At 48.3% G+C, this 27,478-nt stretch overlaps 1 protein-coding gene across 1 annotated transcript in view; it reads left to right on the forward strand.

Annotated features, from left to right (window-relative positions):
- Window positions 1–27,478, forward strand: part of LOC138521534 (serine/threonine-protein kinase 17A-like) — a 149,909-nt gene that overhangs the window by 114,754 nt on the left and 7,677 nt on the right. The window contains exons 3-6 of the mRNA XM_069634437.1: window positions 3,640–3,784; window positions 13,614–13,740; window positions 16,057–16,105; window positions 25,352–25,531. Of these exons, the coding sequence (XP_069490538.1) occupies window positions 3,640–3,784; window positions 13,614–13,740; window positions 16,057–16,105; window positions 25,352–25,531 (501 nt within the window). The remainder of the gene's footprint in view (window positions 1–3,639; window positions 3,785–13,613; window positions 13,741–16,056; window positions 16,106–25,351; window positions 25,532–27,478) is intronic.

Genomic DNA, 27,478 nt, shown 5'->3' on the forward strand with positions numbered 1-27,478 from the left:
TTTCCTTCTTGCTGCCTGCCTGGCGCCTCCCTGCCTTAGTTGACTTCTCACTCTGTAACTGAGTGCCTGCCTCGCTTCCCTATTCCCCTTTTCACTCTGCACCAAATCTAATCTGTAACCCACTGTCACGCTGTATTTCTTTCACTGTCAACCCTAACTTTCCTTCCAACCTCTTCTCCTGCCCTCCTTCATTCTCTCATATTCATTCTCTCAGCCTCGATGCCTCTGGGCTGTAAGCGCACTTTACAAATATAAATAAATAAATATTTCGCCGTCTTTTCCGCTCATAAGCATGTAGCACTCTGAAGCGGCCTGAAGTCTGTGTTGGGCAGGAGACTTACACACATGTGACAGAACGTGGCCTATTGGTGAACTTCCATCGGAACATTAGAACTAATGCAGGGGTTTTACTTTTTAGTTTTGATAGAGTGCACGTTCCTGTGTCATAAGACTGCCAACATGGGACAGCTGCTCCAGGGCACACAGACCATTTTTTAACTGAAACAGTTGAAAGGCCCCGATTCAGGCGAATGTGGCTGCAGACCATACAGCAGTGTTCTTCAAACTGTGGGGCTGGCCCCCCTAGAGGGGGCCAAAAGATGCTGAGGGCAGGTGGGTGGGGGGGCGCGAGGCTCTCCAAAAAGGGATTTCAGTGACTGCTTTTAATAGAACATATAATAATAATAATATAGCAAATACAGAATTTGGGGGAGGCACAGCAACAATATTTTTACTGAAGGGGGGCTTGGCAGCAATATTTTTAGTGAAGGTGGGCTCAGCATAAAAAAGTTGGAATACCACTGCCATCGAGTGTGACTCTGGGGACCAGCGCTTCCAGCCTGTGCCTCCAGAGCAATACAAGAGTTCATGGCGAGAGAACTAGTGGGGAACGAACTGAAGAACATGAACTCTTGGACGATGTTTGCGGCTTACCTGATACCTTAGCAGGGATTTGCCCCCTTGAGCAGGATTGCTTTTTGGTGGGGCGGGATATGAGTAAATCCACAAGGCCCCATATATGCAGCCAGGGGTGTTGCTAGGTCTGGAAAAGATCTGGGGCTACACTAATGTCGGGACTGTCGGGAATCCGGGCTAGCTCGCCTTTTGGTTGTAGCCCCTGAGATTCTATCCGGGGCTACAACCAAAAGACCCAGGGCTATAGCCCCCTAGGCCCCCCCCAAAGCAACGTCTTTGTATGCAGCCACCCCAGCCATGATGGTGGCGCTCTTGCAGTTTTGGTTGGTAGAGATCTCCGTCTCTCCCTGTCAGTTGTGCACTGTAGTCGCGCTCTCGGTGCCCTGTGGTGGTCTCTGCATTCTTGGGACCTGTTCTACTCCTTCATGTCCCAGAACGCAAACATAGAAACAGGACTGGATGGGCTTCCCCGCTAGCACCCTGGGCAACTGGCGAAAGAGCGAGTTCTGTGATGGTGGCACAGATGTCCGCTGACGCCACTCAGATCCCCGAAGTCCTGCCCCGCCCCCTTCCCTCGCAAGTCAAGGCAATGAACGCCGCATTATTACGCTGCCCACTGTTGCACATGTGTCAGTACGTGCGCTCTCTTTGTCTCCCTGCTCGTCCCCCTCCAGTGAAGCAGATGATGTGTGTGGGTTGAGCAGATTTCAGGCCTGTCTCGGCCTGTAGCTTCACCCGCCTCCCGACTCCCCCGTGCCCCGGCAAGTGACCCACCCTCCTGTAATCACCTGTCAGGTGCACACTCTAAACACGTGCGTGTGTGGGGGGATATCAGTTACGTTTCTTGGCTTTGCGTCCTGCAGGTATTAAATAATGCTCTGCGGTTGGCTGGCTCTGGGTCCTCGAGTCTCAACATGTCTCGAGTATGCTGAAAACGGCGGAGACGTTGCTCTTAAATAAGGGGTACAGTGAGAGCGACCCCTTGTGGAGAAACGGAGATGTGGGGAATAGGGGCTTGACTTAAGTGCCCCTCTTCTGAATGAGGTCATAACGGGTCTATGTGTCGCAATGCATGGGGGCATTCTGGAATCCTTATTGCCAGTCATATTGGAGGGATGGGAAGAGCATTCGAATCGATTGTTTTTCACCGCATTAACGAGGGCATTTCCGTGCTGATAATGCCCTGACAAATCTGTGGAACTTCTCTAAGAAATGTCGGCGGTTAATTGCCTGAACAAGGAGAGTTGACTGATGGTGTGTTAGGGGTGAAGTTAAGGATAAACGTTCATGGGGTTGTTGGAGCTAGGAAATGTATGACATTGTTAATCGTAAAGCAGAAATCGCCAGAGCTTCAAGCAGGGGTCAGGTCCTAAAAATTAAAGGGGGGGGACTCGTCAACAAACGCAATGGGATGTGACGTCGCCAGGAATTAGCATATTAAGGTGAAATGTGCACATTTCATTAAATTGGCTTTGCAGAACTACCCATAATGAGCGGGACGAATGGCATTTGCCTTTCATAAAAACAACACACACTCAAAACCAAAACAGGATATTTTCTTCTAATAGTGTTTTTAAAAATATTAAAATGGGTGCATGTTATAAACTCCAAAAACCAATACAAACGTTTTCCCTGGGACTTGCAGTACCGAAATGGGATATTTCACCTTTAGTTGTTTATTTTTGATTAGGTTATATAGTGACGTGTCCAGCCTACAAACTTGATGACTTGATCCCCAAGGTCTGCCTTAATTTATAAATTCAAAGAGTACATCCAATGTTTCTCTTTTAGCTGGGGGGACTGAGTCCACCCTCTGAATAAAGTGGGGGGACTTCGTCCCCCCGCGTGTACCCTCGACTTGAGCCCTGGCTTCAAGGCACTAGTACCTGCAAACTTCGTTACCCGAAGGAATGTTATCTGGCATTTTAGGCTTTTGGGATTCCAGGAACTTCTCGGAACCCGAAGCTTTGTATAAAAAAATAATTTCAGCTTTTTCATGTTCTTATAGGTTTGCTTTTGTTATTCAAATCCATCGGAAATAAGACTACATCATGTTATTTTCAGACATATGCGTTTCACTGCTTTTCTTACCCCAGACACTAAAGCTACTGCAGACCCTTACCCCTTGCTTTGTATACCCTGTACCCGTGGGCATGACTCGTGTGCCACCGCAGAGACCATCATGCTGCCTGGACTCCAGCTTCACTACATATTTGTAAGGGAGCGTGGAAGAGTTTCACAATCAGCCATGTTTGTTTTGGGGTACGTTTGGACACCGGCAGGCTCATAGTGCGTTACTTTGCTGACGGTCCCTCAGTGAGGTAATTGTCTGTCCTTAAGAACACACAGCTCAGGTGAGGTGCATGGGACCTGCTGTTTTGAAAACTGTAAAGATCTCTGAAGACATTTGTGATCTTTGCACTTAGTTCCAGGAGCAATTTACAACCTATTCCAGGCTTTGGCAAACTTTGGCTCCAGTTGTTTTGGACTACTTTTCCCATCCTCCCTTGCCAATATAATCAATGGTGATGGATTATAGGATTTGTAGTCCAAGACACCTGGAGAGATGCAGGTTGCAGACCCATGACCTATGTTTATGCCCCAGGCCTCAAATGCGAGCTTTGTTGCATGCAGCTTACACCTGGGTGCGGAATGTACATGGCGCGTGCTGTGGGCCTTTTGAGGACCTGAGACCAACATGTCTTCATTTTCCCCCCTATCTAGTGCTGCAGGAGGCGAAATATTCCACCAGTGTGTGGCCGACCACGACGAGGCCTTCACGGAGAAGGACGTCATCCGCCTCATCAAGCAGATCCTGAATGGCGTGTCCTACCTGCACAAGAACAACGTCGTCCACCTGGACCTGAAGGTATGGCTGAGCGTTGACATTGCAGAATCTTGCAGAGGCCTTGCTTTTCCATCAGGAAATGGACAGCCAAGGATTTTTAAAGTAGAAGCCAAGGTCCCCTCCGCCCCCTAGATGCCATATGGTCTCAGCTGGCTTCCCTGTTCGCCAGAGAAAGAGATCTAAATTCCTAAACCCGATTTTCCTAACTTGACCAATGTGTGTGATCCTGGACAAACCACTGCCACTGTGTGGTTCAGTTCCCTTACATGCAACAGTAATTGAATATATGAAGAGGGCATTGTGCCTCTTCTGAGCTCTGCTTTCTTAGGGCACTGGGATACGCCAGCAAACCTTTGATAAGTGCCAGACCATGTCAATGACAGTGGTCATTTCCAGTGTTGCATGCTCTACATGGTAGCACCGGAGTCTTTGGCCTTTCCTATCACTAGAAATCACATCGCAGGTGTGTGACTGACCAGAGCAGACATCGCAGGTGTGTGACTGACCAGAGCAGACATCGCAGGTCAGTCGGCCCCTTGTTTGAATATGCACATGCCTGTCTCTAATATTCAGGGATCCGTCCCGAGAGAAAAGGGGTGCTGCCGGAGGGGAACCTGCATGCCTCTCTTCCCAGTTCAGAGTCCAAATTATGCGCCCCAGTTCTGAAAGGTGCCTTCCCACTGAAGTCACGTGCCCCACAGACATGCCTTTACACCTTGCAGAGGTGTGGAATGGAAATTAATTCATTTTGGGTAGAGCTTACCTTCATGCATGCGCTTACCTTCATGCATGCGCTTACCTTCATGCATGGGGCTTGTGGCTTTGCATTGGAGCAGGACAGGTGCTAATGGGTGGAATTCCAAGCCGGACAGAACTTTCCCTGAAATAACGCAAATGCACAAAGTGTGCAAACAAGTTCAGTAATTGGTCATGCTGCCACATTTGCACCATTCACAAGTGTTCATTGGTAAGTCCTTCTTGAGCATGTGTCATTGGTCATTGAGACTGGTCCATTCACACCAATCTGGGTACACGATCTGACCGATGGCGGGGTCGTTGGTGAATAAGGTTACCAGGTGACCCCAGGTCGCCGCGATGACTCCATGTCACTTTTCCAGTCCTAGACGTTCTCTTTACCTTCCTTTCTCCCCAGTCCATTTTATTCAGTTGAAGAGCCAGAAGACTACAACTGCCAGAATGAAGTTGATGAAGAAATGCAAGCCCAGGACTGGAGCCGGTCCCTTGTGCGAGGTTCATCGGGTCACCTTAGTGTTACTGACTTAATGAAGTCAGTAGCTGGAGAGGTCCTCCATGTTCAAGCATGTGCTTATTTCTTCCTTTGCATGATTGGGGTGCTATCTGAATTTGGAGGTGCAGTTTATACATGGAAGCGGCCTGGTCAGTATGTGTATCCCAGCACACGGAATCTTGCTCAAGTGTAAGGGAGTATTCTTAATATAGAAGTTGCCTTGAAGTGGGAGTTATCCGACACGGAGTGTTATAGTTCAGAAAAAAGAACAGATCTATATGAAAAATAGAAGTATCTTGTGCCGGAATAAATATGTTGGAAGCTGGAACCTCAGGCACTCCACTTGGTGAATTGATTCCAGTGAGGATGCTGGAGCAGGGCCAGCACACCTCAATTTCATTTTTTTTTCAAACTTGTGCACATGTATCTTTCTCCAGCTGTTTAGGGCTTTGTGCTTATCTTGTCAGCAATTCAAAAAACGATATAATTGGGACAACCCAAATGACCACTCCAAACCGGAGTGGTCTTTTACCTTAATTTTGGGAGAATTAGAATCAATTATAAATGGAAAGGTAGAAAACAGAATTATCAGTAGTTACCCTATCTTTCAACAAAACCTGAGCCATTTATAAAATATTCTTTATTAAGATTTGAAGGTAAAAAGTCTCATTGCATGAGAAAAAAAGTGTACATATTTAATCATGAAAAACAACTCCTCCTCCTCTAAGAACATATACAAATATACCAATGACATAACACAGAATTCTAAAAATAGAAACTAAGATGTTAAAATACATCAATTGTTAACGAAACCTCAGGATTCTGTCCTTTAAGTGAGGTTCAGATCTCTCAAGTTCTCTAGAAAATTTGTACAATCTGGTGTGACTTCACATTATAAACTCAACATGTTTCAGTCCTCTCTAACGTAATGGGACTTTCATCAGGATCGGTCATTATAATATTATCAGTTTATACAAAACTGATACAGAATCTACTTTTACTGAAGCCCCAATCAATGTTCTCAGGGTATAACTGTTGATAAAACCAGAAAAACAGAATCAGCAATTAGCATGTATTCTTTAGACACATTAACGGTGTCGAGTGAACTCTTGCTTAAATGAATTACCTGCGCTCCCTTGTGCAGTCGGTCCCTCGAAGGAGAAACAGTCCAGCAAATGGATGGATTAAACAGGAAGGTCTGATTTCTTTCACAAAATCCTATAGGCAAATTTATAAAATGAGGGAACCGTTAGACGGGCCATATATCTTAGGATGGGGGTGCTCACATGCCTCACAGGGTCAAACCCCAGGGAACTAAATATAGATGTTAAAGACGTGTGATAGAACAACATTTCTGTCTCTTAAGGTGGAGCTAATACTTGTACATTTCGAAATCATTTTGCCAATGTGTGTGGTTTCTTACCTCAGTGGCAACAATTATTGGCCCCTTCGTGGTTATCCATGGTCACAGTGGAATCAGCTGGTTTCACTGCAATGGTCAGATGTTCCTCCAGCCTTGTGTATGTCATCCACAACTGTAAATTTGGGTCCGTACACCGTCTGGAAAAATGCCTGCAAAAAAGGCTGTTGTTTTTAGGACTATTATCAGAACAAAGGGGTCTCTTAACTATCTTCCTAGTTATCCAACCATGTAAACTCTTGGCGGGGTCACCCCAGTCTATACCCCGTGCAGATGGGTACTTATAATGGCGGTAGCCCTGCTTATGTATAAGGAAAAGGCTGGAAAATGCAGCCACCCTGTTTTGACTTGCACTTATCACTGGGTAGCTTTCATTATGTCGGCCATTCCCCACGCCTGTTTTAATCTATCCCCATAGTGTGTTATTATGGAATTCTCCCTCTGCATAGTCAAAAGTCCAGAGAAATGCTCCATGGCTAATGGTATTGACTAACCTCAACAACCCCCGGATACTTGCCTTAATCAGTGTAATTCTCGCGTAATACGGGTTTTGAGTAATCACCCGACCGCTTAAGTCTTTCTCTTACCTGATGTAAATCCAAATGAGATAAACACTGGAAAATGCCGTCAAGCACCACAATATTCCGCCATCTTGGGAGGTTCAGACTATGCCGTTGAGAATACGATGCTTAGTCCCTTTTTAGTGTTTATATTTTCGCAAACGCTTTAGACCACCGTTTCATGAACCAAGCTGAATGGATGTAAAGAACCACTACTCGTGGTCTCTCATTTACCTGGTCATAAGCAAAATGTTCTGAACCATACCAGGCACTAAAACCCGCTGCCATAGCTAAGTATTACACCGCATTAGCACACGAAAAAACAACACCAAGGTTGCTAACATCACTTAATCCTTTTTGTTAGTGTTCTATTTCATGAAGGGCCACAGTTACCATCAGACAGGTTGCAATATTTTGGGCTTTTTGTAGTCTTGGGAAAGGCACTTGCCAAGCACAGCCGCAGTGGCATTAACTGGCTATTGATGCTAGCATTGATGGTAGCAGGTGCAAAATAGCCCGAGAACTGCATGGGCATCTAATAGCGGTGCTGGGAAATTCTTAATAATTCTACAAAGCCACAACATTTGGCTTTGCCAATGCTTGTTTTTAACAGGACTTCATTGAAGGACAGACCTAGGGCTTATAAATCTAGTGGCTGAAGGCAAACCCGTTTTACGACTTCAGTTAAGTCATTAACTCTCAAAAGACTGCTTTGAGGAAACACTGTCAGGCACTTCTAGTGAAAGGTTTGATGGTAAGGCTTAATTAAAGTGACTTTAAAGAGAACCCAGGAGGATCGGTTTTGGGCGAGGATGGGCACGAATTGGGTGGGAATGGCCGTATGGATTAGCATGGCGATCGACAGTGAATAGATCGGCAAATATCCAAACACCTACAATCTAAGGGGAATCTGGTAATAATGTCCCCATACATAATGTAGCCGGGAAAAGTAATTGGCGACATCATATATGGTGACATTATCTATGGGGACTGATTGCGGGGATGTCCCCTGCTCCCTTTGTAAAAGAATCTGGGGGTTGCGGGGGTGACCCCCCCCCCCCCCCGCGCATGTTCAACGTAATAATGTTTCTGCAAAAAACAGCGACATTTTTGTCAGGTGTTTTTGCGGGGACATTATTACATGGAACTCAATCTGTGTCCCTCCTCATATGCCATTTCCATATCCAGTGAAAATGTTGCCATCAAAAATGTAGTCTGTGTAAAAATACCTTTGGAGTGAAAAAGTTGCCAGATCAAAAGATTGTCAAAAAAATGCAGCTGAAAAGTAGCACTAAATATTGGGGTTTGGTTACTAGTTAGGCTGGATTGTGTTAGGGGTCACGGTAAGGCCAGGGCTAACAGAGTAATGGTTTGGAAGTGTTGGAGTAAGGGTATGGTAAGATTGGGATTAGAGCAGGGTTTGAGTTAAGGCAATGGTAGGGCCATTTGTGAAGAGCTGGTGATGCGGTTGGGATTAGGTTCACTGTTTTATTTTCCATTGATTTAGAATTGAGGAACATGCAAATAAAATGCTTCAGTGCGCTGAGGAGTTGGTGCTCTGTATAGAGTAGTAATTAGAGTTGGGGAAAGGTTTAGGAGTGGAGTTGGGGTGACTGGAGGCTTTTTTAAGAGGTTGGTTCATTGTTAGATTTACAGATGTGCACTTTAGTGTATTCAAAAATAGTTTTTGGCGATCTTATTACTGGCAACATTTTCACACTTTGCATTGATTATATTGAACGACAAAAGAAATGTAATGATTTTTTGCTGGTTACATTTTCACATAGAACCGCCATTTCTCCCCATCTGTTCTCGAATGCAATAGTTTTGGCTTATAGGTGGCGCCAGTGACACCTAAAAATGGAGACCTCCTGCTGAAGTCGGTCACTCATCACTTGATCCGATTGATCGCGGAACGGTACTAGACAAATCATGGAGCCACGCTCCACTTTCTAGGACTGTATTCTCTGTGGGTTTCATGCCAACAGTTCCTTCAACAGGCTAACTTTCAGAAACTTGGCACCGAGGAAGCAGTATTGGCAAGAAACACGTTTGCTAAGTTACGATGCATGATGCATAATACACCATTATTTTCCGTCCTTAAAAACTGAGATCAGTGCTCTCATGTGTTTCGGGCTGAAGCACTGAAGGGAGTTCTCTTACACTTTTTAATGTGACTCTGGAGAGGGCTGGTCTCTTTCTCTCACGAGCCATGAGATGGTTTACCCATTAGGAGCTATTGGGTTTGATGAATAATTGATACAGCCTTGAAGAAGGGGCAGGAGAATTGACCTCCCATGCCGAAACGCTGGCCCACGAACCTTGGAAAATGACTGGTTTATGCATTCAAGTCACACGCTCTGTGCATGGATGGCCGGAGGCCATGAGAGTGCGACTGCTACTCACTCCATTAACTTTTAGGGTGGAAACGTTAAATATACATGCAAGGAGCCGGCTAAAGGGAGCCCAGGTACACTGAGCAAAGCATTGTGCGTCTGGCAGCTTAAGCCCATTTGTTGGTGGATGGGGGAGGGGCAGTGGGTCAGAGGGGAGGAGAAGTCCTCCAAGAAATCGTGCATGCAGTTTACCTCTTTAATCGTCCCAGATTGTAATGATGCTCACGAGATAAGCCTTCCATGCTGAATAAGCTATGATGGGCCCATCGGCGCCTTGCACTGTTCTGCTGGGGAAAGTGTCCGCTTTCTCATACGGACAGTAGGGCTTGGGGTAGAGTCAATCAACGGGCAGGCTTTTTTTTTACTTACACGCGAACACAATCGGTCTTTAAGAACCTTTGACTCCAACCTGACCCAAGGGATTAGGGTGCCTTTGTTGAGATCATTTTATGTTCTGTTGCCCTGTATTTCTATAGCACCTACTGCCATTGTGTTGGCCTCTAAGCGCCAAAGGGTAAATGGCCCTCAGCAGGCTGTAGACCTAACAAACGCGAAAATAAAAGTGCATTGCATGCAAATAGCATTCAGAATACAGGCTACTATTCAATTATCAGTCGAGCTGACTGGTTTAAAGACGTTTAATACAGAGTGTCCAGGAGCAGAGAGGATATCTGTGTCCGTGACTACGAGACAGCTTGAGTGGATGTGTCGTGGGACTCTGCATTGCTGTGCGGGTCCCAGTGCTGAAGGGTGTATGGTCTGGGGTGTTACTGGGTCTTACGACAGCCATTAATAATTCTGTTCAATGTCCTGTTGCTGCTTGCCTCCTGCAAAGCTCCTGTTGCTGCTTGCCTCCTGCAAAGCTAATGTTGGATAGGTGGGTTAGTGGGAGTAGAACTATTTGATTGGCTGTGTTGGGCAGGGGGGCGGGTGCTGTTGTTGAGCATGTTGCAGCCTTTGGACAGTGTGAGTTGTTGAGGTGGTAGATATTGGGAGACTTAATTGATGTGCGAGTGCTTGATTTCTCTGAAGCATGTTGCATTCAGACGGGTAGGTGGTGGGTGCCAGTGTAGCGTTGGGTACAAATGTGAGGCGTTCGGTGGAATTACAAAGAATCCCCAAAGAAAGCTCAGCCCTTTGAAGAAAAGTGGGACAGGGGCAAAGACATGCTCTCAAATCCAGCTGGGTGTGTATCTACCCAATTTCTGCCCGCCTTCCCTGCTTTCTGGATCCCCTAGAAACGGTACAGGAGTCTGCTTGCCACCCTTGCTGGCCTCAAAACTGGAGATACCATTGCTCCCTCCATCCAGATGTGGGGTGGCATCCCATAACAGAACGGATGTATTTGAAGTCCTCGAAGTAACCTTCTGATGCCTCCCAATGGTCACCCTTGCCTCTGTACCTCTGTGCCAAGTCCTCAGGATCGCCTGTACTAGAACCTCCGCTCGCCAGGTGACTCGTAACATCCCATCGAGCGGTTGTGGAAGTTCAATGCTCTGCAGTCCATCCCTGCAGACTCTAGGCTGAAAGGCCAAACCACCGTGGACGGATCACTACCTGCAGGCAAGGCTTGCCACACCGCACCTGCCTAACTACAGGCTGATGGATCCATGCCCGAGACCAATGACCAGGGTCCCCAGTGTTCTTCCTGGAGTCTTGCATCAGTCCCTCTGTGCAGAGCCACCTAAAATCCTATTATTCTACTCCCACCGGGAACTCAAAAGAACCTCAATTGGTCTGGCCCCAGTTGTCATTAAAAAATGTTTTAAAAAATCAAGCACCCCCCCTAAAAAAAAACCCCACCTCTGGTTCGATCCTGAAGTAGACAATAAAACAGAGCCCTTGAACCAGAGCACAGAAAACCAGAGATCCAGTTTTTTCAAAAAAAGTGACTGGTTAGTGCCCCAGAAGGGCCATCATGTTCTCATCCTCACGGAAACAACCCTCCTTCGCGACCGTACAGCCCAAACTTCTAATCTTTTCACTAAGCTCCTTCGGATTTCCAAAGCACTTCGATCCTCCCCATTGGCGTTTGCTTCTTCTCCGGGAGCCACCAAAGCCCTGGTGAACCCCCTCTCCTCCTTCATCTCTGGCCTTCTCCAGTCATCTGCAGCTCACGTTCTTTAAATGATCAAGACAATGCGAACAGGTGGAAGCACCCAGACACCAGCTCTCAATCTCCTGGTCAACAGCTCCTTGGTCACGGGCATTCTCGGAAATCCGAAATCTCTCATCAAAAAAGAAAAGCATGAGCCAAGCATTCTGGCAAACTACCACCCTATTGTCAATGCCCCTTCATTGGTAAAAATCCTTGAACGGCGATGGCTCAGCAGCTGTTGGGCTACGATGCATGCCAGGCTCGCTATAACACTCCAGTCTTGATTAAGAGCAGCCAGAGGAACGGCATCTTCTCTGCTCTTTGAGAGAGGACATGTTGAGCACTTTGGATGTTGACACCCATTCTTTTGACTCTCCTGGCAGGCTTTCACACGTCATGTTGACGTTTTAGGTACTGCTGGGAAACTGATCTTCTACTTCCCGTCTTACAGGTAACTTAAGGTTAGGCGTGGTTCTTTCCAGACATACTATTGTACAAGCAGGTCTCCCTCAGGGTTCCATAGTTTCCCCATAACCCTTTAATGCTTCTCGCAATACTCAAGCTGATCATTTCATGCCACATACTGCCACCGTTCCAATTTTTGCCCTTGGCGGATTGCGTTCCGACTGTGTGGGCCGAAGTTCAATCCTCAAAACATCCCTGAATGTCTACTCCAGTTCCAGGATTGGATGTTCAAGAACTGCCTTTGCCTCAGTGTTCTGGAAATCGAAATCTATTTTGGCGCTTCCACTCCACCGACCTTGCCATTTTGTTGGCCTTCATCTCAATGCACTGCTCCTACCAACTCTTGCTCAACAAAGAACTGGACAGTTATGTTTCATAATATCCCTTTCTTTTCCCCACTTTAAATTTCATGTCCTCAGGCTAATCCCCCCCACTCTTGAATGTGACTTCTGCCTTTTGACTGTTGTAATAGTCGCCCAACCCCTCGGGCTCTCTTAAAACCTCATCCAACAGCCTCAGAATATTCAGAATAAAGCAGCCAAGGCTGTTCCTTGGCTTGAGACCCTGCCATCACATCACCCCCAATGTTGCAGGCTTCCCGATGGAGCCTGTATCAGCTTCAAAGTTCTTTGCCTCTCCCACAGAGCCACCTGGAGCATCGGCCCAACCTACCTCCTAGAAACTGCCAAGAAAATACCTCCAGACTTCTGAGGTCCTCTGGATCAAAGGCCACTGTGTGGCCCTCCTGCAAGTCCTTGGAAGGTCTGGCCGATCTCTCGACGCCGCTGAGGTCCCCTCTTTGGAACGATCGCTCTGCTGCCATCAGATCTGTGCAGGATCATCTTCAGTGTTGCAAAAAAATGAACATGCCCCCTTTATGCAATCTTATGTCTTATGTGTGGACTCTACCTCTAGGGCTTGTGCCGCTTCTGTCCTGGCCTCTGTGGCCATTTCATGTAGCATTTGCTGCACTCTGTTTTTTGTATTCTTTTCCATGATGGACTTGTCCCTACTCGCTTCCGGGCATTTACTTGATCTGAATGTTACCAAAGTTTGTGATTGATCAGGCTCCCCACACGCCTTCCCTTTGTTTTGGAGGCACTTTGAGGCTGGCGCCTTCTCAAACTGCGCCCTACCCACTCAACTGAGCAAAGTGCCAGTCTGTGTCTAGAAACAATTTGGTTCTCGATGTAGGCGCGCTCTAAATATCTGCCACAGCGCTGCATAGCATACTAGGGCAAAATCCGCCTTGAAGCTGTACATCCTGCAAACCTTTCACGCCATGGACTGATTTATCTCAAAAGTATATCCTGGGTAATCTCCGAAACTTGCTTATTCTACATTGCGCAAAATATGTTCTAATGTACCTTGATATGAGACAATATTATTTATTTAAGTGGTGATTGCAGCTTAATTATCTTTGTTTTTAAAATTTTATTTAGTATTTTAGCTTTCCATTTTTTTTGCTACTTCAGGGGGGGGGTTTAGGTTTATGCATTTACTTATATTTTAACCCCGCTGTAACAAAAAATACTTTAAATAGCACATGATGGTCTCCAGACTACAAAGTGCCTTTTTTTAAAAAATAATGTGTCAAATAAATGAAATGATACAAAGTTCTCTGGCTCCACGGGGACTTAAGTTCCACCTCTTGTTTTCCAGCCACAGAATATCCTTCTGACAAACAGCAATCCCTTGGGTGATATTCGAATCGTGGACTTCGGCCTCTCCAGGCAAGTCGATAACATGAAAGAGGTCCGCGAGATTCTGGGCACGCCAGAATATGTCGGTAGGTTGCACCATTCTGGCTATTTACCTTCTGAGGAATGCCAGGTTGGGATTCGAGAGCGATGAGTGCGTATGCTTCAGCTCCTCCTTACAATGATCCTTCTTTCCATTGCCTTCGCCGTTGATATTGTATATGTATACAAGTGTTTCAGAGCGCGACGAGGCAATAGAGGGGAACAAGGGAGAACAAAAACAACGATCTTACTAAGCCCAGTGGCATGGTGTCAGTGTTGCAAGACCACAATTTAGACTAGTTGTGTCCCTTCTGCGTCTGCAGCCTATGCCGCATTTTCCATCGATTGCTATAGACTTGTCATGACTGGACACAACTAGGCGTATGATCATAAATGGAAGATTCACTCTAGTCATCTAGGCCGGGGCTCACTGTGAGGCACCAATTTAGGAGCACAGTTGAAGAGCGGCTCTTGAATAACCATGTATGTATTATTGGGTTTTATATAGTGAGAACCTAGCTTTCACCGACCGCTACTGTACAGCAAGGGTGTTAGAGTAAAAGGGTACAATGGGATGGATAGACTTGGGATCGGATATTAAGGTGCATTTTAGGACATGAAAAGAGGGGATATTGCTACAGCCAGGGGCAAAAGGTGCCGGAGCACGTTTTGTTGGCTACTGAGTTCATCTTAAACGGAGCATGCCAGTCAGAAGCATTTTACTCTTGGCTGGAAGTCCACTCCCCTAAAGACCTTCCTTGTTTTGTGCCAGACTCTAGATTCATTCTGCATACTTTGAAACTATTTTAGCAATGTCCCCTAGGTGGGGCTTAGTTTAGGGTTGCGACGATGCCCCAAATTAGTAGTCATAAAGCCACCTAGAACATCAGTCCTATTGTAGGGGGCCAGCTACTAGCAAGTGCCTTCTCCCTGGGCCCAAAATAAAGCCCCAAGCCAAAGGAACTAGCTGGAGTTTCCCCATGATACCCTGGAGTAATGGCTGACGGACTAGACAAGGGTATAAGAATTAAGAGTCTGGCGCTAGAATGAAGGCTGGTGAGACCTGGCAGTCTGAATATTGGGGGACAGGCTTTGCTTTGGATTGCCAAGGCATATCGGGTTTGACAAGGTTGAATACGGGTTGGCCTGCCCAAACCAGACTTGAAATGCCAGGGCACAACCCAATACACCTGAAAAGGATTTGGGGAAATATTACTAGAGTTAATCAAGCAGTGGGGAACCAAGTGTGTGCCTGTCTTGCATTTCATGTGTGTGGTGAAGGGTGTTGATATAGTCCTGTTAAAAGGTTGCTACACAGAGGCATAGAACAACTTAGTTCAGACTAGCTTGGCATGGAGAATTTTAGATCGATTAGATAAAACTGGTCGGGCTATCTTATGGTCTCTTGGGCCAGGGAATTGGCGGGTCAGGGTTGGGAATGGACAGGACCAGTGAAGGTCAGTCTGAACAGGCCGGGATAGAATGGGAAGGGGAATAGAGCCAGAAATAGTAACGCATACTAAATGTGATTTAAAAGGCTTGAATTTTGTATAACGTCCGTGCAAATTCTCTGGGCATGATTCTGACCTGTAAGAAGTGTAAACCTTTAGAGGCTTGGCAAGATGAGATGTGTTCTGGCTCGAATGAGATTAATGACCTGCACTGGGCTACAAAGCTTGCTACTGGTTTATAAGGCAGGATCTAAAGCGTTACCGACGTGCATAGCCCATTCTTGGCTGAAAGGTGTCCAGACAGTCCTAAGGGAGACCAATGGAGGCCATGAGTGAGAGTTGGAACTATGACCTTTACCGGCCTCAGAAGTATATTCTTGGCTGAAATGTGACCAGGCAGAATGAAGAGAAACTAATGGCGGCAATGAGTGAGGGTTGGAAATGTGACTGCACAGTCTTAAGGGAGTCTAATAGCAGGCATGAGTGAGAGTTGGAAATATGACCTGACAATGCTAAGGGAGACCAATGGCACACTTGAGTGAGAATGAACAGACTTCAAGGAGGCTTGGCGGCATTCAGGAGAGCTAGCTTGCTTGCCAGAAAGAGTCACAAGCTTGCATGAGTAAACATGTGTAAAACCTGCCTACCTTTAAGTGGGCATTGCCTGCCCTGTCCGATTTTTCCTTACACACATTTTGATGGCGATATCTAAGAATTGACTTGCTGGGAGTATACCTCAGGGGCAAACTGCTCGTCGCCAAGCAGCATGGGTTTGATACCCGGTCCAGCAGTTGAGACTGGCATGAAGCACATTATAAAACATTCTTTTAATTTTGCTAACTAGTGTAATGAGCATTTAGACTGCACCTCTGTAATAGAATACATGTAATGTTCTCTTTTGCCTCATTTCAGCGCCTGAAATTTTGAACTATGAACCGATCAGCACGGCGACAGACATGTGGTAGGTCTTGGTTTTGTTTGGTGTTTGTCCATCACACATTTGCTGTCGCTCATTGTGAAACAAACTTTGAAAATGGCCCTTTCTTGTCATTGAGCGGCCCACGGCTGTAGAATTCTGGGGCTAATGATGAAAAGTGATGGTGGCCACTAAACCCCCAATGGCTGGACTGGGATTGTTGTCATTCCTCTGTCTCCTAGAGTCTTACATTTGTCATTGTAATCCCCTCCTAAGTAATGAATTCCCTTGTATCCCCTCTGCCTCACATCCATCCCTGTGATCTCCAGGCACTTCCCAGCAAATTCTCTGGAAGTCCTTTCTTCTCAGTAGAACATCTGCAGAGCAATGAAAAGTAATGTGTGTTTAGGTATAAACCCGGCCGGTGGATTATTACGGTGTTTATTGAGCGCGGACCTGGCTCCGAGAAGCAATGGAGCGCTTTACAAAGGTATGCTCCAATACAGATACACAATGGAGTGCTTTACAGAGATATACAACAATACAGGTACACAACGTAATGCTTTACAGAGGAATACAACAATACAGATACATAACAGAGCGCTTTACAGAGGAATACATTACAGATACATAACAGAGTGCTTTACAGAGGCATGCACCAATACAGATGCACAACGGAGCGCTTTACAGAGGTACACACCAATACAGATACATAACGGAGCGCCTTACAGAGGAATATGACATTACAGATATATAACGGAGCGCTTTACAGAGGAATACAACAATACAGATGCACAACGGAGCACTTTACAGAGGTATGCACCAACACAGATACATAACAGCGCTTTACAGAGGAATACAACAATACAGATACATAACGGAGCACTTTACAGAGGTATGCACCAACACAGATACATAACAGTGCTTTACAGAGGAATACAACAATACAGATACATAACTGAGCGCCTTACAGAGGAATATGACATTACAGATATATAACGGAGCGCTTTACAGAGGAATACAATACAGATGCACAACGGAGTGCTTTACAGAGGTACGCACCAATACAGATACATAACGGAGCGCCTTACGAAGGAATATGACATTACAGATATATAACGGAGCGCTTTACAGAGGTATGCACCAATACAGATGCACAACGGAGTGCTTTACAGGGGTATGCACCAATACAGATGCATAACAGAGCACTTTACAGAGGTATGCACCAATACAGATACATAACGGAGCGCTTTACAGAGGAATACAATAATACAGATACATAACGGAGCACTTTACAGAGGTATGCACCAATACAGATTCACAACAGAGTGCTTTACGGAGGTGTACAATACAGATACACTACAGAGCGCTTTAGAGGTATACAACAATACGGATACATAACGGAGCGTCAGTGTGTGGTACTGATCACCCATGTAGTGGTGTAGGGAATCTGAAACACTTTTTTAACCCCTTAAGCGCTACAGGCGGGTATATTCATTCTGAATTTCCATCAGCAATCGTAGGTTCCGCCCTTGATGAGAAAACCTCAGAGGTAGTAATTTCACGTGGAAAGGCCTGGCTGGAAAATGCACGATATGTCGTGGAATGCGTCCTCGCTCTGACCCTCTCTACTCCTTTGATTCCTGGCGGACTCCTTGGGGCAAGAAATGGCTCAGTGGATTGTGAAACCAGTGTGACATAGTTTGGGATTTCAGCCATGCCGGATCGGGGCCCCTAAACCTTAACTAATAAAATGAGTGCACAGGAACCGGCTCCTTTTTGCGTTGGTTTTAAAGGGCTTTGAGGTTTCAGTAGCTGGCACAGCGCTATATCAACGTTTTAAGAGTCATTCAGTGCAGTGCAGGCTGTTTCTGGACCTCATTGCGCAATTGCAAACTATGATGTCACTGTGCGACAAATCTGTCCATTGTAGTTTGACTAAAGTATTAAAATGCTCAAAATGGAATTCACGTTATGTGTAAAGTGTGTATGGTGTCTTTGAAGAGAGGCCTTAAAAAAAAAAAGAAATATGGATTAATTTAGAATTTCTCCCGGAACACATTTTGGAAATGATTGCTACAGAGTACTCGGTGTCCAGAAATCATTTAGCTATTTTTTAAATGTTACTGTAATGTGATTGTTGGGCTGGCTGCGCTAGCCTTGGTAGGATTGGGAGATGTAAGGAGGACGTGTTGGGTGAACTTCGTTCTCCCGTGGGCCGCCGCCACATTCATCAGACACAGGGAAACCCGAGCAGCAGCCTGGGCGCGCTGGAAAACCGAGACACCGAGGCACTGGAATCGCAGGCTTTTTTGTTAAGAGACGGGATTAGTGCGGGAGACTGACTCCCCCCGTTTCTAATCTGGCGCCTTGACTTAAATTTAAACCTTTTGCAAGCGAGGGGTGCCTCGTTGTCCTGTAGAAGTTGAACAAATTGTCCCGCTGAAGGGCGCGAATGCTTGGAATTCCTGCCGGGGAGGCAGCCTGGCTGCCCTGTCCCGCAGAGAGCTCCTCTGGGATTCCCGGAATTCCTTTGTCAGCTAGACCCGGAAGTTCTTGCTGACCAAGAAGCCGGTCTAGAGGAACCCCGAGTGCGAACAGTCCCAGTAAGGAAACATGAGATGCAACATGGCTACCTATCATGAAATGGCGGTAATGGGCCTCGACATTTGGGTCGTGATTGCCCAGGCGCCAGGCTGTACTGCTGCTAGCACTCAGGTTGACAGCCCGATACTTGGCTTGCCCTGTAAGAAATGTGTTCCAGCGCAGCACACTTGGATTGCAAACCAATTCCCCACAATGGGGAAAAAACTAGCAAAAGATGTCCGCCTTAAACAAGGAAGGCTCCTCCTTTTCTAAGAGGCCCACTTTTTTCCATCATGGAGGAAGCCCCAAATATGAAAAGGTTCAGGCCAGGATTTTTAAGTGTGCTGGGGCGAGCTTGTGCAGAGCCCCCGATTTTGTGTGGGGGTCTAGTTGTGTGGGTAACGTGAGCGCCGTGACTGCGTCATGACGCTCACATGCTCCTTTAATAAAAGGGACTCTGCTGGTGATGGGAGGGCAGAGCAGCAGAGCCCCAGGAAGTGGCAACTCATGTCTGCGTTTTTCTTGTGTGTGGGCCTGCCATGTGGACGTGGCCTATTGTGTACCGCGGCCCGAGTGACCTCGGAGCCGTGGCTGTGGAAACTGGGGGGGTGACAACCCCGCACTGTGAGTCTGGCACCCGGGGACACCGGGTGCTGTAGGGTGCTCCGCTACGCGAGGTTCGCCGGCTGCTAACCGGCTCACCTCTCGTGTCGGTTGATCCTGACACCATCGGTGGGCTGCCCCGGAGACCGGAGGCAGCCCACAACACTGGCGACGAAGGTACCCGTGCACACGGCCGTGCGGAAGAAGCACTCTGGATCGAGGGACACGGCCGGTGCTGGCAGTGAGGGGTGCCGGTGGAGGTGGCGGAGGGCTCATTCTTAAGGGCACGGCTGTAGCCCCACCGCTCTTCGCGTCTCTGCGGTTTCCCCTCGCTCCCCCATCTTCGTCGATAATGGAGCGGCCTGTGAGGGGGGCGTGGTCGCCTGGCGTGCCCCGGACAAAGGAAAAGGGTGGAGCCTGTGTGGGCCCGTGCCCGTGGGGTGTGGCCGTGGGCACCTGGAGCGGCCGCCGCCGCGGACACTTGCCATCCGGTTTGCCCAGCTGGAGCAGGTGACAACAGCCCAGGAACACCCGGGCTGCCGGGTGAAGAACAGATAACCAGCGGGAACGCTGGGCCTCGCCCGCGGTGCGACCGGCAAGGGGCGTGCCCTCTAATCAATCGACGGGCCAACAAGGAGAAGGGGGCGTGTCTTATCTCCCCGGGCCGCGGAGGTGATTTTGCTGGCCAAGGACTATTGCTGGGAGAAGAGCAACACACCAGCTACAAGGGGACACAGTAAACCCCTGGGTTTTCTTGCTCCGCGTTGGGGGAGAAGGGGTAGCGGCTCCATCTGGAGTGCTCGTGCGCCCCGGGGAAGCAGATGCGAGACAGCACTGCTAAGGCCACCACTGGGATGCGTTTCTGTCCCTGACCAGTGAACACATCCACAAGGATACCCCATGCTGACACCCCAGCCATAAGCCCCGAGAGGCAGCGGCTGCCCCGGAGCAGGCAGACGCCTCCAAAGAATCTCCTTATAGGAGGTCAAGCTACCCACAGTCCAGCAACGGCAGTCATCCATAAACACCGGTGACTGCATTCGGCATACCCAACGGCATTCAGCATGTCGGACGACAAGGGGACATGTAGGGGTCAGCTGGCACCAATACCCCATTTCGATGTCATGGGTGCGCCTGCAAGTCTGGGGGCCAGGTGGGCGGCCTGGGTGGAGAACTTGGAACTATACTTCGCTGCGGTGGAGATCAAGGATGCAGCTAAGCGCCCGACGCTCCTGTACTCCGCCGGACTGGCTGTTCAGAGGTTAAGACACCAAGGCCAGTGGATGAGTCCTACGGCGCTGCCATCACGGCCCTGAACGGGTCCTTCCGACTCATGGTCAACCGGGACTATGAACGGTTCAGAATGAGGTGTACCAGGCAGGAAAAGGGGAGAGCCTCGATGCATTCCACGGCAAGTTGCGTGGCATTGCACTGTCCTGCGATCTGGGAAACTTCGAGGAAGACGAGGTCAGAGCGCAGATCATCTACGGCTGCAGCTCCACCAAACTGCGCAAGCATGTTCTGAGGCACCCAGCGCTGACCCTCGATTGAATACTGGAGCTTGGCCGGGCCCAGGAACTGGCGGAGGTGCGGGCCTCGGCCATGGATTCCTCTAGACACCACCTAAAGATGGAGGTCCCCATGCAGCGAGTGAAGGTTGAGGAGGTGGCCACTGTCGGCAGGTGGCCAGGAGGAAGAGTGATGAGGAGGGGAGACTGGCCAAAGAGAGACCCCAACGCCACCATATGTCATCAGTGTGGGTGGGATCTGCCACACCCGCAGGACTGCCCGGTGATGGGACAAATTTGTGTAAGGTGCGGTAAAGGAGACCATTTCGCACGAGTGTGTCTCGCCCCAGCCGGCATGGCGGGGGCATCAAGGGGGAGTGAGGTGAAGGGGAGAAGGACCCCCAAGGTGGTGGCAGTCCAGGTGGCGGAGAGTCCCCGAGAAGCACCGTATGATATAGGGGAGGAGTACGAAGAGAATATATTCTTCTTGTCCTGCAGTGGCGCCGGTGGCCAGTTTGATCCCGGGATTTTCTCAGTTGGAGGACCCCGTCATAGGGCCCCATGGTGTGGGGACTAGAATACACCTGTTTGTTTTGCAGTGTCAAAAATGTTTGGGTTTGAATAGCGGTTAGGTGGTGCGCGGACTGGAATGCACCAAATGTGTGAGTAGCGGTTAGGTGGTGCGCGGACTGGAATGCACCAAATGTTTGTGGTGGGTTTTGTTTGATTTTTGTTTGGTTATAATAAAGGAGGGATGTTGTGTGGGGGTCTAGTTGTGTGGGTAACGTGAGCGCCGTGACTGCGTCATGACGCTCACATGCTCCTTTAATAAAAGGGGCTCTGCTGGCGCTGCGAGGGCAGAGCAGCAGAGCCCCAGGAAGTGGCAACTCTTGTCTGCGTTTTTCTTGTGTGTGGGCCTGCCACGTGGACGTGGCCTATTGTGTACTGCGGCCCGAGTGATCTCGGATCCGCGGCTGTGGAAACTGGGGGGTGACAACCCCGCACTGTGAGTCTGGCGCCCGGGGACACCGGGCGCTGTAAGGTGCTCCCCTACGCGAGGTTCGCCGGCTGCTACCCGGCTCGCTTCTCTTGTCGGGTGATCCCGACACCATCGGTGGGCTGCCCCGGAGACAGAGGCAGCCCACAACACCCACTCTCTCCAAAAACTGCCCCTTAGCCGGGCGTCTGCCAGAGCTCCTCAGTCCCCCAACTAATAAGCACCCATGGTATTTTAAGGGGGCACGCCGCACAAGTCAAGGGCCTGAGAGCACGGAACGTGTACAGGGGGCACGTGCTAGGAAGAGGACAGATGATTGACAGGCTGTGAAAGAAATACGTGCACGGAAGCAGTCTGCTGCTGAGGCAAGGCCTCCAACAACTGCCTCCCAATGGACGAGGCTGTCCTAGTGTGACAAAATGGAGGCAGGGGGTTAATAGCTGGAGATAACCACGGGAACAGGCAGTCGGCAGGGGAGCTGAAACCACACATTAGCATTTAAGAAAAGATATTAAACATTCTCGGCCTGGGACTTTTATTTACAGCAAGGTGATTTACTCATGGATGGAATTGTTTGGGGCCATGCCCAGCACACTTTGACCACACACCCTTTTCAGAAATCTCTCCCTCAATTTAGTTTCCAAGTTAAAAAAACTGGTGAAGACACTTGGTGAAGGGGCGGTTAAAGCTGATAACATCGCCAGATGTGCTTGAAATTAGAGCCAATACAAGAAGGTATTGTTAAATTGGATAATAGAGACAGCATTTATTTAAATCAGTATGAAATGGGAAACAAATGTGGTAGCAGGCGTTCTGCAAAAAGAGCACAAGTTTACATTATTAGGCGGCCCCATTGCTCTCTTATGCTGACCCGCCTGGAATGCTGGCCCGCATGTTTCGGAAGCCCTGCTTCAAGGCATTCATCTTGTTTCGTTCACTTTACTTTTTATCTATTTTTAGGGCAAAAGGTAGCCCCAGTATGTTTACAAAAATGCTTAAAACAATTCAGGGAAGAATACACAAGTTAGAAAAATTAAAGACGAAATAGTACAAATCAAATGAAATGCAGAAATAATTATAACCAACACTAAAACATACAGCTGAAGAAGCTGGACGCAAGGTAAAGGAGGGTGTTTAATTGATTTTTTAAAAATAGAACTGGAATATTTTCAGGGATGCTTTACCCTCCCTCCTACTCAGTTTAGATTCTGGAGCCTCTGTTACGAGATGTGGGGTTGAAACTAAGCCCAGTTCCTGGTCTGAACCCCCCCATATATCGCACATACCACTGCCTTTCCAGCTACTTGGGGTGAGGAGGAGACCGCCTGATCAATCTACCAATTTACGTTTTGAGACCTTTTTTTCTTGTGAAGTGATGGGTATTGGTTTCAACCAGGCTCCTTCCGGCTTCTCGAGATGCTGGCCCTGGCTCTTGCAATTCACTTCAGTGCTCATAGCCTCACTGGTGTGCACTCTTGCTGGTTGTAGCTCACAGGTCCTTTCCATGCTTGTACCATGTCTCTCATCCCCCTTCTCCTCTGTCTCGCTTGACCCCCCCTGCTGGGTCTCTCTCTCTCTCTCTCTCTCTCTCTCCCTTTCCCCCGGGGTGTCTCTCTCTCTCTCTCTCTCTCTCTCTCTCTCTCTCTCTCTCTCTCTCTCTCTCTCTCTCTTCCCACCCGGGTTCTCTCTCTCTCTCTCTCTTTCCCCCCTGGGGTCTCTCTCGCTCTCACTCTCTCTCTCTCTCTCTCCCCCCCGGGGTGTGTCTCTCTCTCTCTCTCCCCCCACCCCACCCCCGGGGTCGCTCTCTCTCTCTCTCTCTATCTCCCCCCCGGGGTATCTCTCTCTGTTCCCCCCCGGGGTCTCTCTCTCTCTCCCCCCCCAGGGTGTCTCTCTCTCTCTCTCTCTCTCTCTCTCTCTCCCCCCCGGGGTGTCTCTCTCTCTCTCTCTCCCCCTTCCCTCCCGGGGTCTCTCTCTCTCCCTCTCTCTTCCCCCCGGGGTCTCTCTCTCTCTTCTCCCCCGGGGTGTCTCTCTCTCTCTCTCTCTCTCTCTCTCTCTCTCTCTCTCTCTCTCTCTCTCTCTCTCTCTCTCTCTCTCTCTCTCTCTCTCTTCCCCCCCGGGATCTCTCTCTCTCTCTCTTCCCCCCGGGGTCTCTCTCTCTCTCTTCCCCCCCCCGGGGTCTCTCTCTCTCCCCCCTGGGTCTCTCTCTCTCTCTCTCTCTCTCTCTCTCTCTCTCTCTCTCTCTCTCTCTCTCTCTCTCTCTCTCTCTTCCCCCTCCGGGTCAGTCTCTCTCTCTCTCTCTCTCTCTATCTCTCTCTCTCTCTCTCTCTTCCCACCCGGGTTCTCTCTCTCTCTCTCTCTCTCTTTCCCCCCTGGGGTCTCTCTCGCTCTCACTCTCTCTCTCTCTCTCTCCCCCCCCGGGGTGTGTCTCTCTCTCCCCCCACCCCACCCCCGGGGTCTCTCTCTCTCTCTCTCTCTATCTCCCCCCCGGGGTATCTCTCTCTGTTCCCCCCCCGGGGTCTCTCTCTCTCCCCCCCCAGGGTGTCTCTCTCTCTCTCTCTCTCTCCCCCCCCGGGGTGTCTCTCTCTCTCTCTCCCCCTTCCCTCCCGGGGTCTCTCTCTCTCCCTTCCTCCCGGGGTCTCTCTCTCTCTTCTCCCCCCGGGGTGTCTCTCTCTCTCTCTTCCCCCCCAGGGTCGGTCTCTCTTCCCCCCCCCAGGGTCTCTCTCTCTCTCTCTCTCTCTTCCCCCCCGGGATCTCTCTCTCTCTCTCTTCCCCCCGGGGTCTCTCTCTCTCTCTTCCCCCCCGGGGTCTCTCTCTCTCCCCCCCGGGTGTCTGTCTCTCTCTCTCTCTCTCTCTCTCTCTCTCTCTCTCTCTCTCTCTCTCTCTCTCTCTCTCTCTCTCTCTCTCTCTCTCTCTATCTCTCTCTCCCCCCCCCCGGGGTTTCTCTCTCTCTCCCTCTCTTCCCCCCAGGGCCTCTCTCTCTCTCTCTCTCTCTCTCTCTCTCTTCCCCCGGGGTTTCTCTCTTCTCTCTCTCTCTCCCTCTCTTCCCGCCCCGGGGTGTGTGTCTCTCTCTCTCTCTCTCTCTCTCTCTCTCTCTCTCTCTCTTGCACCCCCTGGGGTCTCTCTCTCTCTCTCGCTCTCTCTCTCACTCTCTCTCTCTCCCCCCCCCTGGGGTTTCTCACTTTCTCTCTCCCTCCCTTCCCGCACGGGGGTCTCTCTCTCTCTGTCTCTCTCTCTCGGTCTCTCTCTCGGTCTCTCTCTCCCTCTCTCGGTCTCTATCTCCCTCTCTCTGTCCATGGGAAGAAACTGGGCAATTTCCCTGAATAGGGAAAGTTGGAGGTTGACTACCTGGACCAATCTTTTGATTTGCTGCATAAATAACTGGCCAGTATCAGCGACCTTATCTTTGCACAGCGCAGAAGCATGATTTGGTTACTCTTAAGGTCATCATTTCCCACAAAGGTTTAGCGCTCATTTCCAACAAGAGATCATGTATCCATTATAACCCTAATTCATTGCTGTATTGATGTATCTTCAAACCTTCGTTGTCCCTTACTAGCTTTCTCTTATGTGTCACTATGTCTCTTTCTTTCTGTCCAGGAGTATCGGTGTCCTGACCTACGTTATGCTGACCGGAGAATCTCCCTTTCTTGGTGGTGACAAGCAGGAGACCTTCTTGAATATTTCCCAGTTAAACATCCACTATGGACCAGACGTCTTTGAGGGCATTACGGACCTGGCTGTGGACTTCATCAAGTCTCTGCTCATTAAGAACCCCAGGTAATTGTGTATGTAACCCCCATATTAGAAGGCCGGTCCCAATTCCTGCCCAGGAGTGGCAGTCCCAAACTCCTTATTTGGAGTAGCGGTCCAACCCTCTGTGTAGTATAGACATTTAAGTAAATACTCAATGAGTAATTATAGTATGTCCACGTTTTTGATTAGGGACTCATTGGGTGAGGACTGTAAGACATTCACAAAAAGAGGGGGTCCACAACAAGCTACCTATTGGAGTCGCACTGAAGGAGTTGGGACTGCGTCACACAATGGGTAAAGCTAGATGAACAGCTTTTTCAACTCATATAAAAAGATGGGGAGGTCGGAGTTACAAAAATATATCCTGTTTTATTCAATAACATTTCATAAAAGACTTTTTGATACTTGGTCACATTTGCAAATCATGACAACATAAAAACAGTTTGTTAGGAAAAAGAGAGACAGAAAATATGCCAATGGTTTCTTTTTTTCTAAGCATATATAACTGAAATCTGTGTACAAAACAGCTAAGGTGGTGTTAATAGCCTATGGGTGACAATTGAATCAGTGCAATTCATATTTAGTTTTAGACAAAAGGTCCCCATAATTGTTGTGTCGACAGAGGTGTATCTGTTGCCAGCCTTATTCTTGAACACATATTGGCGAGTGGTTTATTTTCAAGATGATTCGTCATTTGTGTAAGACTTTCTTCAGGACACAACAGACCCAAAAGTGTAGTGGGTATTTGTAATATAATAAAACTCTTTGTCTTTTTTTCCAACGTATCTACAATAAAACCAAGAAAGGGAAACTTTTTGGTTGAGCCGACCATATAGCTATGTATTTTTGTTTCTTTTTGTTACCAATAGAGTGTTACAGTTCTCGGCTCCTACATAAATAATTAGTAGTGCCCACCATTTATATTAATTGTGATTCAATTTAGCCATAAGTTCTTTTTAGAGGGTAAGTATTTACTACTCTAATTCGGTGTACTGATCCGAGAACAATTTTTTTTGATACATTCACTGAGTTATAACCTATCTATTTCACCACGTGGGGCCATCGTAGTTGTAAAAAGGAAAAAGGGGAGGCGGAGAGGGCGAATCTGGTGTCTTTAATGACCAGATGTTCAACGACTATACGTGGCATAACTGTATAGAGAAGAGCAGTGAGCAATTTGCATACCTTAAAGTATCTTCAAACGTTAGGTTGCAAGTTTTCAGCTGATGAGGCGGGGCGCAGTAGGCTTGTTTGTAATGGAAATGAAATGAAATGCCATGGTATTAGTCTGTCAGTGTCCGAATCATTCAGCCCTCCACCCCCTGTGGCCACCTCTCCTTCCTCTTTCTCTTGCTTTCCTCTGTTCTCCCCGGACAAGGTTTCTAGGTAAGTCCGATCTATGAACGTCTCGTCAAAACAGGTTCTCCCCTGTTCTTCCAAAACCATCAAGGACCACATTGACACCCTCACTCCTGCCCTGGCTGACTTCTGCAACCACTCCTTTACCACTGGAGCCTTCCCTTCCCCCCTGAAGCACTATTGTGCACCCTCTTCTCAAGAAACCCTCAGCCGACCCCTCCTGCCCGGCTAACTATCGCCCGATCTCCATCACTCCTTTCCTGGGCAAACTCCTGGAAAAGCTGCCCGTCACCCAGCTTAATCTTCACACTGAATCTGTTGGTTGTCTCCATGACCATCAGTCTGGCTTCATAGCAGCCAGAAGCATGGAAACTGCTCACCTGAACATCTGTGGAGACCTGCTCTCTAACCTTGATTCTAATCTCCCCTCTGTCCTCATCTTAGTCAATCTCTCTTCTGCCTTCGACATGATCTACCATGTCATCCTGTTCATTTGTCTCTATGATGACCTGGGTATCACTGATCAGGCCCTGGCCTAGCTGACTTAGTTTCTCTCTGATCGACCCTCCCAGGTCGTACTTGGGTCCTTCCTTTCCTCGATCTCACTCTCTA

Source organism: Ambystoma mexicanum, chromosome 13 (assembly GCF_040938575.1).
Source record: "Ambystoma mexicanum isolate Mex_15411 chromosome 13, UKY_AmexF1_1, whole genome shotgun sequence".
Taxonomy (NCBI): domain Eukaryota; kingdom Metazoa; phylum Chordata; class Amphibia; order Caudata; family Ambystomatidae; genus Ambystoma; species Ambystoma mexicanum.